The sequence below is a fragment of the Adiantum capillus-veneris genome, chromosome 22, assembly GCF_014529385.1.
Source record: "Adiantum capillus-veneris isolate H3 chromosome 22, ASM1452938v2, whole genome shotgun sequence".
In the NCBI taxonomy this organism is placed as follows: domain Eukaryota; kingdom Viridiplantae; phylum Streptophyta; class Polypodiopsida; order Polypodiales; family Pteridaceae; genus Adiantum; species Adiantum capillus-veneris.
This window is the reverse complement of record NC_140952.1, coordinates 87,650,872-87,665,024: the sequence shown is the minus strand read 5'-3', so window position 1 is coordinate 87,665,024 and position 14,153 is coordinate 87,650,872. Positions and strand designations below refer to the sequence as shown.

The 14,153-nt window shown below is 45.4% G+C and overlaps 1 protein-coding gene across 1 annotated transcript in view; it reads right to left on the bottom strand.

Moving 5' to 3' along the window:
* Positions 1–14,153, bottom strand: part of LOC147429744 (dolichol-phosphate mannose synthase subunit 3-like) — a 69,765-nt gene that overhangs the window by 30,380 nt on the left and 25,232 nt on the right. The window contains exon 2 of the mRNA XM_086495285.1: positions 8,821–8,937. Coding sequence (XP_086351411.1) covers positions 8,821–8,928 — 108 coding nt within the window. The 5' untranslated portion in view covers positions 8,929–8,937. The remainder of the gene's footprint in view (positions 1–8,820; positions 8,938–14,153) is intronic.

The window sequence follows — 14,153 nt, the reverse complement described above, 5'->3', positions numbered from 1 at the left end:
AACCTTCCTTTCCTAGTGTGCCAATATTTGATCAGGTCCCAGGAACAAGAATCTCATTCAATTCCTCCACTTCAGGTTGTTCCTCATCAGGCATATTCTCTGGCACATCACCAACAAAGGGCCTTAGAATGCTAACATGGAAAGTATTATGTATCTTCCAACCTTCTGGTAGCTTCAACCAGTAAGCTACATCGCTGATCTTTTCTGAAATCTGAAAAGGACCATAATATCGCATATTGAGCTTAGGAAACAAACGTTCCGTGCCTTTCCTTTTCAAAGCGCAAAAGCACCCAATCACCAAGTGAAAATACAAGTTCATGACGGTGACGATCAACCACTTTCTTTTGCTTAGCCTGAGTCTTCTCAAGAGCAATCTTTATCTTCCTGTATGTTTCATCCATATCTTGCACATACTTGTCTACCTCAAATATATTATCCTTAGTCTGCAGAATGGGCGTGACTTTCTTCCCTCCTTCCACTATCTCAAATGGTGCCTTACCTGTTGACGTATGCACAGTGTTATTGTAAGCATATTCAATCAATGGGAGATGGTGTTCCCAAGTTGCCTTGTGCTCTGATACATAACATTTGAGCAGATCCAGGATAGTAGAATTTGCCTCTTCTGACTGTCCATCACTAACAAGATGTTTGCCCATCGCATGTGTTTCTCAGACAACTTCGTTTGCATGAGAAAATATTGCAAGGTTTGATGATCTCTTTGGACAACAAAATCAGTCCCCCAGCAGATAGTGTTGTTTCCAACTAGTGAGAGCGTGAATTACAGCCAACAATTCTTTTTCATAAACTTGCAAGTTCCTTTCGGTCTTCAAAAGTATTCTGCTCTCATATGCAACTACTCAGCCATTCTGCATTAGAACTGCACCAAGGCTATGACCACATGCATCACACTGTACCACAAAAGGTTTTGAAAGATCTGGCAAAATGATTACTGGATCTGAAGTCAATTTCTCTTTCAAGTGTTTGAAGGCTAAAATTTCCATGGCTTTCCACTTGAAAGTAATTGCTTTTCCTTGTAGTGCATGGAGTGGAGAAGCAATCTCAGCAAAATTTCGGATGAACCTCCTGTAGTAGGAACATAAGCCTAGAAAGCTTCGAATGTCATGTACGGACTTCAAGTCTGGCCATGACCTAATTGCTTCCACTTTGGCGGGATCCACGCATACCCCATCCTTTGAAACAATGTGCCCTAGGAAGTGAATCTATTCCAAAAAGAATTCACTCTGCTTCGCATTAATGAGTAGCATGTTCTTACGTAACTCATTGAAAACTACAGTCAAATGATCCCTATGCTCCTCTTCAGACTTTGAGTAGACAATCATGTCGTCAAAGAAGGTACCCACATAGTTTCTATGTGGTCTAAATATTCTGTCCAATCATCCTATTGAACGTGGCAAGAGCATTTGTGAGACCAAATCGCATGACAAGAAACTCATAGAGACCAAATGTTGTCATGAACGCAGTTTATGGACATCTTCTGGCCTAATGCGTATCTGGTGGTACCCACTCTTTACGTCTATCCTTGTAAACAATGACGCTCCCTCAAGCCGATCAAGGATATCATCTATCCTCAATATGGGGAACCTGTTCTTGATGGTATTTTTATTCAAGGCCAATAGTCAATGCACATGCGCCATGAACCATCCTTCTTCTGCACTAGGAGCACAGGCGAACAAAAAGGGGATGAACTGGGCTGAATCAGCCCCTTCTCTAAAAGCTCGTTGACCTGACTCATAATCTCTTTCTGCTGGGCTGCACTAACCCTGTATGGTGGTCTATTCGGTGCACTAGAACCTGGCACAACATCTATGGTATGATCCTCAGGTCTCTCAGGAGGTAACTCCCCTGGCGAAGAGTCCGAAAAACAATCACTAAAACCACTCAAAAAAGTTGACCTATCTTTATCTAAGGTAGACAAATTCGATACAACTTCAGGTACTTCTTTTGCAAAGATCAAGTACGCAGAAAGATGATTCTTTATTCAAGATGAAATAGCAAAAGCAAAAACAATCGGAACAGACTCGCCTATAAGCTTTATGACATGAGTCTTTCCTCTATGTACAAGGGTAATCTTTTTGTTGTAAATATCCACCATAGCATGCAACCTGTAACACCATGGGATACCCAATAACACGTCACAGCCCTCAAGTGGCATAATATGGAATTCTTCCGCATCCACATAACTCCGAATGTGCAGACGAAGCTTCCCCAAAATGGGAGTAACAAGCTCTGAATGACCTGGGCATGCCAAACCTGCTTCACCTGTCATATACCCATCTCCTCTGCACGAATGCCCAACTTTGATGCCTAGTGATATAAAATTTGCAAGGGCTCCTGGATCAAAGAAAACCAGCATTGTCTCGTCTCTAACTTTGCCCCAAGCTCTGCACAGTTCCGTGGCATCTATGTTTGGCTGGTCACGAACCAAATCTGGGACAAGTGTTACACTCGGCTTCGGCTTCTTCCCTTTATGGTCTGACTTGTCATCCTTATCCTGTGACTTTCTCTATGGGCATTCATTAGCAAATTGTCCCTCCCTTTCACAAATGTAGCATTTCTTGGCCTCTCTTAGAGCTTTCCTCTCCTCAAATGTCTTGCTAGAAAAATGCCTTTCCTTCCCTTGGCTTTGCCCAGAAGAAGGTTTGAACTGCCTCTGTCCTCCGAAAGGCTTCTTCTTGAAATTGCCCTTGGCTGAAAATTGCTTGCCCTGGGACTCCTTGTTGCTGCCTTTAAATCCACTGGATTTACTTTGCAAAAAGTTATTGGCCACTGTCGCATTCTCAATCAACTGCATAATGTTGATGAGATTGGTCTTTGTACAGTAGTCCCTGATTTCCTTTGGTAATCCACAACAGTACCTTCAATCTATTGTGTCAATTGTGCAAACCTGTAAGAGCTTATGGGTAACAAGGCATCCCAAAATTTCTGATTGTACTCTTCCAGATTTGCACAATTTGACGCATTCAAATCATACCATGCCGTGATCACATCCACCTCGGAGTGTTTGTGAGCCACGTAGGAGCAAATATCTGTTTAAACTGGACCCATGTTGTAGGTGCTTAGCCCTGAATTAACAACGTGGTCCACCATCTCAACGCATTACCCTTCAAAAAGGTGGCAACCTTGCTTATCTTGGAAGACCCTGTGAAGTTTCCACCTGCATATGCCACATCAAACTGTTGTATGAAGGTCAAGGCCTTCATTTTGTCATATGTGCCATTAAAAGTGTCAAACTTCACGGCTGCCCAGCCTTCCTTGTATTCTTTTGGCTGGCTCGTAATAACCACATTATCATCAACAGATGCTTTAAAAAGTGGTACTTCTCGGTTAAGCATTCCAGCACTCATATAACCTGTTTTGCCAGTGTAATTCCATCTGGCGAACACAAGCTTCCATACTCGTCAGAATCCAGTGCTAAAACTGGCCCGACCAGTCCCAGATTGACGGACCTAGACTCCCGATGTGAGAAACCCGTTCGGCCACAGCCGTTTCACATTAGCCATGCAAAGTCCACTTGCACTTTCTCAAAGGTTCCCGAGAAAACAAGTAAAAATAAAATAAATAAAAATGTGTAGTACATATTTAGAGAAGGCAACAGAAAAAATACACCTCCTGGTGACAGAGAGACAGTAGACCACAAACACGAGACAGTAGACCACAAACACGAGACAGAGAGACAGTAGACCACAAACACGAGATATGGTGAAGAGGGGCGATCAGCGCGCCATGACTACCATGAGCAGAAGACCCAATACACAATACCCAGATAGTGGAAGTGGGTACCCCTTGGCCCCATAAATAGGTGTCCAAGGGGAGGTAGGGCAAAGCCTGGAAAAATCCCCCACGACCCAGCAAGAAATACATGAATATGAGGGCGCCCCGACAACGTGGGCAGCCGGCCCAGGAGTAGGCGGCCAGACAGTGCAATCTAAATGCATATGCAAAGGGTGTCCAGCCCGGAGGCACACTAGCCGTACATGCATGCCCTAGACCTGTGAAGCTGCAGAGTGGTGTAAATCTACCACCCCCTCTAAGCACCTGATGCTGAACAAACCGCGTGAAGCCGAAGATGTGAGGCAAATGATGAAGATGTCTGTTGCAATGTCCACTGAAGGACAATACTCCGTGAGTGTAGCAGCAGTCAGGGGTGTCCCAACCGCCAAGAAGTCTCCATGGTAAAGTGACATCACGAGCAGTGTAGTTAATTGTTGTACTCCGTCGATACAGGATGAAGATACTGCGTGAAGGTCCCGAACTGAGTGTGAAAACAACTCCTTGTCGTAACAGAAGTGCCAATAGACCATGAAGTGTCCTATCCAATAGGATCTGTGGTGTCTGTAGTCAGCAGACCATCCGGAGAAAATGGGGAAGCCCAAGAACCATCATGAGAATGACCGGAAGCCTGTCAATGCATGAACATGCAACCGAGTGTGGCCAGGTGGCTAACCTGCGTAAAACTCCAGGAAGGCCAGATGTAGCAATTTGCATCGTAAACGTCCTCCGAATCAAGGAAAGCCACACTAAGCAATCTGCACTGTAGAAGCTACCAAAAGCTGCAGCAGGCACCGAGAGACCGAACAGACGACCAACGGATGGTGTCCTGTCAGTAGGTAGGGTAATCCAAGATGAGGGGAAAGCCAGACTCAATAGTCTGTGTTGTGAGAAGAGGTGTGGTCAGACCAAGCTGTCTACACCGTAATCATCATGTATGAAGTAGGGAAGCCAGACTGAGAAGTCGGCACTGTGAAGAACCTCTGAGAAGAGGAAAGGCCATACCAATCTGTCTACGCCCTCTTGCTTGTATCTCCTACCTCCAATCCTCCGGTGTCAACCAAACAGAATTTGCGCCAACAACGCCACCAAAACGCATCTTGGTCTGGCTCTCAATGTGAATGAGCTGGGAGTGGCCTACTGCCCAGGTCGGGGGATAAGTTTGTTGTAAGGTTACCGAGGGTGAGTCTAAGCAACTCTGAAGGTAGCAATCCAAATGATCACGAGTGTAGAAGAGAAACTGATGTAACAAATTGTTAACGTGTCAAAGCCTAAAGAATGGAGCCAACTTGCAGATGTCGGCCGAGGGGCCTAAACCCTAAGAAGAACAAGTAACAGAAGAAGTCCTACCAACTAATGGGAACCCCGTTTGATGGGGCCCCAAGTGACATAAAGGAAGAAAATAAAGCAGCATCTGGACACACGCCAAAAACTGATGACGTGGCAGATTTTCGAAAATTGCGCTGGGATGATGACGTGGCAGGCTGTACGGATTTCCGTAAATTACGCTGGCAGCTTTTTGGCTTTGCTTTTGGATTAGAAGCTTTTGAATTTTAAAGGCTTTTTACTGTAACTACTTTTCAAGCCAAGGGCCTTTAAATATGAGGTTGAGGCTCATTCTCTGGCATGCTTCCTGGAGAAGGTGCAGAGTCTTGAGTACCAGCTTGTATTGAGTTGATGCAAAATAAAGAAATACCGAAAAGGGCGCCAAGGTTTGGGGCCAATACTCTCTGGGGTGGAATTCCGACACTCCGTGTCGCGTGTTGTCTCTCTCCCTTTTTAGTTCAGTTGTTAATGAAGTGCTAAAAGTCTGTTCAGTCTGTTCTTTTCTATTGGCACGTGGTGCCGTCTTGTGACAACTGCACTACCATCCAAGCCAAGCTCCGAGTGACTTTGGGTGTAGTCGCGGGATGCCTGATCTCCCGCATCTCGTAGGTAAACTCTCCAAGAGAGTCCAAAGCATTGAAGTCCCACTCGAGTCTGTAGATCCAAGCAATGAACCTGTCCAAGAAGAGATCCAAGATCCTCTCCCTAAGTCCATGTAGATGCTCCTGTGTAAGCAAGTGATATGATGTGTCGAGGTCAAGTGGTAAGTGTCTGTCCACACAAGATGGTGGTGTCTTCTCTGGGAATGTCGGAATCACATATGCCATGAGCATGGCCATATCTCGTGTGAGCTCCTCTGATGAGTGCATAGGTGTGTCCATAGCAAACCACAAGTCACCACCCCCTCTATAGTGCGCAACCGCCGAATGATGGCTGGAATGAATGAATCTTCCAAGGATCATACGCCCGTAGATGATCAAGCCAATGTCAAAGATACCGTGTACTACAGCAGTCAATAAGAGACCGTATGGACCACCACCGGATGGTAACCTGGTAGGAGGTAACTTCATCCTCTGTAAAAAATACAAGCCATGTGGCTGCTGTCCACCCAAAAATGCAACTGCGAGGTGATGAAAACGCTGCTGTCCAGCGATTTTCAACATGCTCGTACGCTCCCAGCATGGTCCGGGGCGGTGTAGAGGGTGTAGGGAGGGCCGGTAATCAATTTCACAGCCCCAGGTGGGCTGAAAACAGAAAAAACAGCAGGCTATATGGCTGAAATCTGTAGATCTGAAGAAGAATCGGACCGGCAACGCACCGGATGCAAGGCCGTGTGTCGTAGGCAATATCTGGTGGAGTAAAGCCCCGCACTCCCCTCCTCTGCTGAAAACGCAGCAGCAAACCAAGAAACACAGCGAGGTGTAAAAATGTAAGCTGTCCCAAAAACGCAGATCTGGTCCAGAAAACGCTAGGCAATTCTGGTGTGTTTTTGGTGCGATTTGGTGCAGAGAAGTGAGCGCCTGTAGTGGGAGATGCAGAGCAATGCTTGCAATTGCAAAACGCCAACCTGATGCCAAAAACACTAGCCTGATCTGCAAAAAACGTTGAGTAATGCAAAAAATGCTAGGCAGGTAGAAAACTTTCCGGCGATGAAAGTCGACAGAGATGCTAGCGCTAGGCCTGCATAGTGAAAACACTGGCTATTGTGATCCCTTGGGAGGAGAACCTCTACAGAAGCGCTAGTCCCATGGAGAGCCTAAAGCTCTGATACCATGTAAGAGTGCGCGTGTGCGGAACCGTGAGAGAGAGAGAGAGAGAGAGAGAGAGAGAGAGAGACCACATACGCAAGATATGGTGAAGAGCGGGCGATCAGCCCCCCATGACTACCATGAGCAAAAGACCCAATACACAATAACCAAATAGTGGAAGTGGGTACCCCTGGCCCCATAAATAGGTGCCTAAGGGGAGGTAGGGCAAAGCCTGGAAAAATCTCCCACGACCAACCTGAAAAATGAGGGCGCCCGGACTAGGTGGGCGGCCGGATAGTGCAGTCTAAATGCATATGCAAAAGGTGGCCGGCCCGGAGGCACACTAGCCGTACATGCATGCCCTAGACCCATGAAGCAACAGAGTGGTGTAAATCTAACAAGTAGTGAGTGCAGGTGATCACAACTTTAACGGAAAGCTTGCCTTCTCCCTTGTCTCATGCAACGCGATGATTTGCTCTCGCGCATCTCTCTCCCCCCTTTGCCCATATGGTAATGCCCCTCTAGTTGGGCTTCTTAGATGACCATGTACAGTTCTCGGTATGCGCGTTTGCCAAGGCAAGAGCCTTCTGTATAGGAGCCGGATTAGCTAATTGCTAATCCCCTTCAGATACGCACAGTTCCATCGCAAACAAATGCGAAAACGGAGAGTTTTCTCGCGTCAAAATTCGTTCGATTTACTGGGGGAACTGTCCCATTGCGTGCGGGAGCTTTTGAGACACGCGTAGACGTGTTTTCTCTACTCAAAATGATGCGAAACAGGGAATTACAACCTGCTGTGGTTTTTTGCAGGTTTAGGGTTTTGCACCTAAACTACAAGGTAATGCTAGGGGAGCCTCGGGAAAGCCTTGGGCGCTTCTACAGGACAATTTAGAGAGATTTCCCACGAAGAATCTCGTCTAATTTCAAAAGGCAAGTAACCCTACATGTACGGGAGCTCGAGGGCTACCCACAAGAGTGATCCGCGCACGAATCGGAGTGCAAAACAGAGAATTACAGCTTGCTGTAATTTTTTGCAAGTTTAGGGTTTTGGTCAGTTTTGACGCCTACACGTCCCAAGAGCTTCAGGGAAGCTAGGGAATCACCAAATAGGTGTTTTGGTGCAAATTGGAGGCCAAAAACAGAGATTTCAGTGTGCTGTAATTTCTCGCCAGGTTTTGTAAAGAGCTTTAAAGTGCGTGGAAAGTCACTGTTTACTTGGGATTTTGTCCGTGGAGACTTCTACTGTGGTTATGCTGCCAAAATTGGTTAAGAGTAGGGGAATTTCAGCGCGATAAAAGTGGGACAGCATGTAGAAGTTTACAGGTTTTTCTCAAGTGCAATAAGAATAAAGAAATATCGAAGGGGCGCCTGTCTTTGGGGCCAACAGGGTGTCGCTATCTGCTTGGAAGCACTCTAGCTGCCAAGCCGTGTTTTATTTTGAAGTGTTGAATTCCAATCACAAGCTTATACGTGAAGTTCCTTTGTGTCGTAAAGTTCAAGTAAAGTTACACAGTGTAAAGATCGGGTGAAGCTAAAGTCTACCGCCCTACAGGCCGGTTTCAATTAGAATAGAGGAGATGCATGCTCTGTTGAATAACATAAATGGGCTGAGAATGCATTGTTGTGAAGTCCTTATGAGAATCGTGTGCATGGGCTAGTGATACCACCAGAGACAGAAGAAATAAAGTGTAATATTCATCTCAAAAAAGTGTTTGAATGTATAACATAGAATATTGATGACTTGTTCAGTCCCTTCCTAGCACATAGACTTGCATGAGGTTTCTCACAGCATGATTATTGCACAAACATAAAATTAATTACTTTACGCACAAGTAGACGCGCACAAATGTTAAGTTGTCCATACCTACATAGCACATACATTAAAGTTTACAACGATGTAAAAGTTACAGATTCGTTAGCTTTTTCTTTTAAAAACCATTGACCTCACAACACTTACAGTTAGAATTATTTGTTGAGGAAATAGAGGGGGTTGTTGGTTAAGGAGGGCAATCCAAAGAGCTAGTGCAGCAAGGGCGAGTGTGCAAAGTCTCCACACTTGCTTCATGACGTGTTCCTATTGATTTACCAAACAAACAAGAACAATTTCAAGAAACTACAAGGAAGAACTCTCTCTCTCTCTCTCTCTCTCTCTCTCTCTCTCTCTCTCTCTCTCTCTCTCTCTGTGTGTGTGTGTGTGTGTGTGTGTGTGTGTGTGTGTGTGTGTGTGAGAGAGAGAGAGAGAGAGACACTATGCTTATGATATGGGACCCATCTCTCTTGAAGCCTATAGGATTTTCTTTGATTGTTTCTAGATTTCGGAGCTTCAAAATGCTCCGTGTTTTTATTGGAAGAGAGATTTCTGAGAAAGCTACACACACACTATGCAATCACCATGGAAGCTGCGATACACAAAACTTGAAGCAAGGAAAAACTATCTACACACTTTATTGAAAAGGAAAGTGTCACGTGCACATTTAACCCTAGGTGTACGTGGACAAGCTACTTCATGACATGGGTTCAGTTCGATTCAGTTTGGTTCAGTTAACTTAGGAAGTGTTCTGGCACTTTTATGAGTCTGTTCGCAGACCGTGCATGTCCAGACACTTAGAGTAGATGCATATCCTCTGGTTGCACACAGCATGATCATCAGATTACAGTCAGAACCCATCAAGAGCATTTTTACACTACACAGACCTATTTTCCCTATTTTAGCCACTTTTCACTTATTATTATTAAGTGACTTTTGTTGGGAAACTAGGTAGGGCAAATTGGCTATGAATATATATAAGAAAAGCTAGCGCTAGCATTCTCTAGCAGAAGAGGCAGTAGGGACCTGTGTCCAACAATGCACCTTCTCAACAAGAGACCCCCCGGCAGGATGTCACGTGACACGTCCAACCCTATGTGTCCGTGGACAAGCTACAGCATGACCAAGGTTCAGTTCAGTCAAGTCAGTCTAGAATAGGAAGTGATCACTTTTGTGAGTCTATTCGCAGACCGTGCATGTCCAGGCACTTAGATTAGATGCATATCCTCTGGTTGCACACAGCATGATCATCAGATTTCCATCAGGAGCATTTTTACAGTGCATAGACCTATTTTCCCTATTTTTGACATTTTTCACTTATTATTTTTAAGTGACTTTTGTTGGGAACTAGGTAGGGCAGTTTTGACAAGGATGTAAATAAGAAACCTAGCGCTAGCACTTTCTGGCAGATGAGGCAGCAGGAGCTTCGGTTCAACAGGCACCTTCTCAGCAGGAACCCCCAGCAAGGCCTAGCGGTTTTTGCTACACAGCAGCGAGGCTAGCGTTTTGCATCAAGAACCCAGATCAGCCAGCAATTTTGCACTTGCAGATTCCCGGCAATAGTAGAACCACAGATCAGCCTACAATAGAACCAGCAAAAGCCCTAGCGTTTTTGCAAGAAGACTTCAAATCAGCCCTAGCATTTTTGGTTTGCAGATCAGCCCCGGCGTTTTGCAGATTCACCACGACGGAACATCAAGAACCACTAGGGTTTTCAGTTTTCAGCCTTTAGCACTCGCAGATCTAGCCCCGAATCTCGCAGATCTCACCTTCCCACAGCAGATCCTCGCCGCACGGTCAGATTCCGCAAGGTTTACAGATTCAGCCCGGAAAACGCAGATTTCAGCATCTGCGTTTTCAGCACGTCGTCGTCATACCGTCGTCATCGAAATAGAGTCAGAATTCAGCAGATAAAGATTTGCAGATTTCAGCCCTTAGCATTTTCAGATTTCAGCCCGTCTCGTCATCATCCTCATCGTCGTCGACATCGTCGGCAAGTCCAAGCATTGTAGAGATTTGTGCAATCATAAGTAGACCACTCTCGCCATAGAGAGTGGGGCCTTCGGAGGAGGGTTTTACGTCTCTGGTGTCGTATTCTCTTCTCTATCTCTCAGTCTCATGCACTTCCATTCACTGTGTCCATTCACTTTGTTTATGTCCATTGCACTCTCTCACTAAAGGAACGGAAGGCCCTCCCTTCCGTAAGTAAAAGGAACCTTGAGCACATTATGGAGCACTCATCTTGAGAAAGAACAACATTCATTCCGCTGCACCTTACATTGGTATCAGAGCTTTGGCAGTGTTCTGTATCACTCAAGGAAAGAATCACGAGAACCACAAATTTTTTTTTGCTTATTGCGGTCGCACGTAACCCAAGTTTACTTGGGTGTGTCGATTCCTAATCGTGTTTCTGAAGAGTGACAAGAAACCCAAGAAAGAAGGGCTTGTCCAGTCTCCCCTTGTGCCTCTTTTCACTCATTGAGAGCGGACAGTGCACTTAGCGGCCGGCCAATCGACGTGAGGTGGGAAAAAGCAACCTTGGTGTGAGCGCAAGGCCGCCAAGGGGTGAGTCCGCGGAAAAGAGCAGAACTAGGGTGAAGAGAAGATCCTTCTCTAACACAGATTGCAAGCGAAAGAAGAACCTCAAGACCTGCAAGACCTGCAAGAACCTCAAGAGCTCAAGAACTCAAGAACCCCAAGAACCAAGACCCCCAAGAACCCAAGTTCCTCGTGAACTTAAGAACCCAAGACCACAAGAACCCTCGACTTCAGTGGATGGTCATCACTCGAAGCGGAATGGATACTTCGCTTGGAGGTGATGAGCATGAGAGAGACGAAGAAGAATTTTCCCCACCAGGAGGTTTTTCTGACCCTCCCCCGTCCCCATCTACGCCAAGGATTGCACCAGATCCTATGGAGGCTTGGTGCAAGACGATGATGGACATGATGACAACGTGGCACGAAGCAAGAATGGCAGCCATGGAGCGTGAGCGCGAGCAATTACGCTTAGAGGCCAAAGAATTTGAAGGCAAGTACGCAGAAAGAAAAACAGAATTGGATCGCAAGAACGTTGTTCATTCTTCCTCTCTCATTTCTAATGTGCAGGCGAAGATTGAAGAGATTCGGGAAAAGGAGACTTAGTCTCTTCTTCTCTCAAGCACGACACACAGGATTTGCATGATGATCACGATGTGATTTCTCACAAGCATGATAATTTGCATTATTATCAAGATGTGATTTCTCACGAGCACGATGATTTGCATGAAGATGTGTGATTGTTTACAAGGATGATGTGTTAGTTGATACTTTCTATAGTGAAACTAACCTCATTGCAGAGACGATCAATCACGAAGAACCGATCTTCGCTCTCGACTCGAGGTCCAAAGAAACCCCACAGGAAGATTCGACCAATCAAGAAGAACCGATCTTGGCTCCCTAGCCTAGGTCCAAAGAACCCTTACTGGAAGTACTATGTGTTCGAATGATTCGTCAGCACGCATTGTTCGAGTGTTTCATTTGTGATCGTTTCCTGTATTTTAGTCACCGTCCTTATGTGATCCCTTTTCATAGGCATGACATATTGTACGTTGAGCACGTTTCCCTCATGAATGAGCACGAATGTATGCGGATCGTCCATAAAAAGCTGAAAAGTATGCATTCAAGGAAGTCACATTTCATGTCTCTTCCTTGGCACGACACAGTTGTAGAAAGAGCATAAGAAAGTATGAGCACCAAGCATGGGCATTTCCGTTGTGAATTGCCACAATTGATTGATTTAAATCAGAAGAGAAAGCTTCGATCTCATTGTTTGCGTGTGTCAGGTGAACGGTTTGGCACTCCGTCTCTATGTTCATCTACATTGCATGCAAAGTTTGTTCGTGCTACAAAGTGATGGCGTGGCTACCGACAACAGAAACCCTAATTTCTGCCAGAAACCCTAATTTATAGAAACCCTAATTGCTGACTGAAACCCTAACCCTAACTGCTGGCTGAAACCCTAATGTGGCTGGAAACCCTAACTTTGGCGCTGAAATGCCACGTGGGAGCTTTTTCCGGATTTTGTGGCGTGGAAAAAGGGGCCAGCAAGTGACGCAAGACTTTGGGGCTTTTTGGCTACGCAATTTGAAATGAGAGAGAGAGAGAGAGAGAGAGAGAGAGAGAGAGAGAGAGATGATTTGCTTTATTTCTGCTCTCTTGAGAGAGAGAGGGAATTTTGCTTTTGAACAAGAAGCTTTTGGGGCTCTGCTTTTGGGCATCCCTTGTAATCTTTAAATACGCGGTGAGGGGCTCACTCTCCAAAGCATCTGGACGCAGAGTCTGAGAGTGAAACCCTAACCGCTCTTTGTACTTTGACATTGATTTAATTCATAAAGAAATACCGAAAGAGGCGCTAGTCTTTGGGGCCAATATCTCTTGGCACGGAACTCCGCCGGGCCAATGCAAATCTATTGTGATCTGTGAATTGTTTTGAAGTGGTTATTGGTGCTGTCGCGATTGATTCTTGACTTGGAGTGTCCAAGTTTGTTACAGTGGTATCAGAGCACAGTCAACTTCTCTTCTACGAAAAATCCGATCCACAATTTTTTTCCCGCAGCACCTATGGCTTCATGCAAGGATCAATCGACTCCCTCTGCATCTGGAGATGCGGGCAGAGATCACAACGAAGATTCCGGCAGAGTATGGCTCGCCTCGGCCTACTCAGGCGGAGCGATGAGAGATGGAGCGTCATCAATTGATTGGCGATGCAACAAAGATGATGCTCAATTTTGCTTAGGACCCAATATTTGAATATATGAGCGAGACTTCTTTTCAGGAAGTGCATGAGCAGTGGCAGAAAACCACTACACCACCCCCGAAACCCGCTCTCAAGAAACCTTCTGCTCACAAGAAATATTCAGAGAGGAACTAGAAGAGGTGGTTGATGCACGGATTGCTCAGCTTTTTGACGCGCAAAAGAAAGCCAAAAAAGCACGGAAAAAAGCAGAAGAAAGGCACTGACTTCCCGGGTTATTTGGGTCGTCAGTCGACATTTGATAAAGCAAAGAAACAGAAGAGGCGTGTTCACTTTGAAGGAGTACCCAGTTCTTCTTCTTCTTCTTCTTCTGACAGTTCTTCTGGCTCTTCAGATTCTAGCGAAGAAGACAGAAAAGGCAAAACGCAAAGCAAGAAACAACGCTTCGGAAAGGGCAAGAAAAAGGCAAAGAAGGCTAAATCTCGCCCAGAAGCTAACAGTTCTATTGAGGACTCGCCTACAGATCGCTCAGATTCCGATGACAGAAACTTTCATGCGAACAAGAAGAATTTTTATAAAGCCAACCAGTATGACTTTCTGGAAGATAAAAGCAAGAAAGTCTGAGAGTTTAAGGAAGGTGGACACTCCATCAAATTTGATACTTTTCCAGGATACTCAGATGCTTCAAAGGCTTTGTCTTTTATACAGCAGTTTGACATCGCTTTTGCGGGAGGACGCTACTCAAAGCACT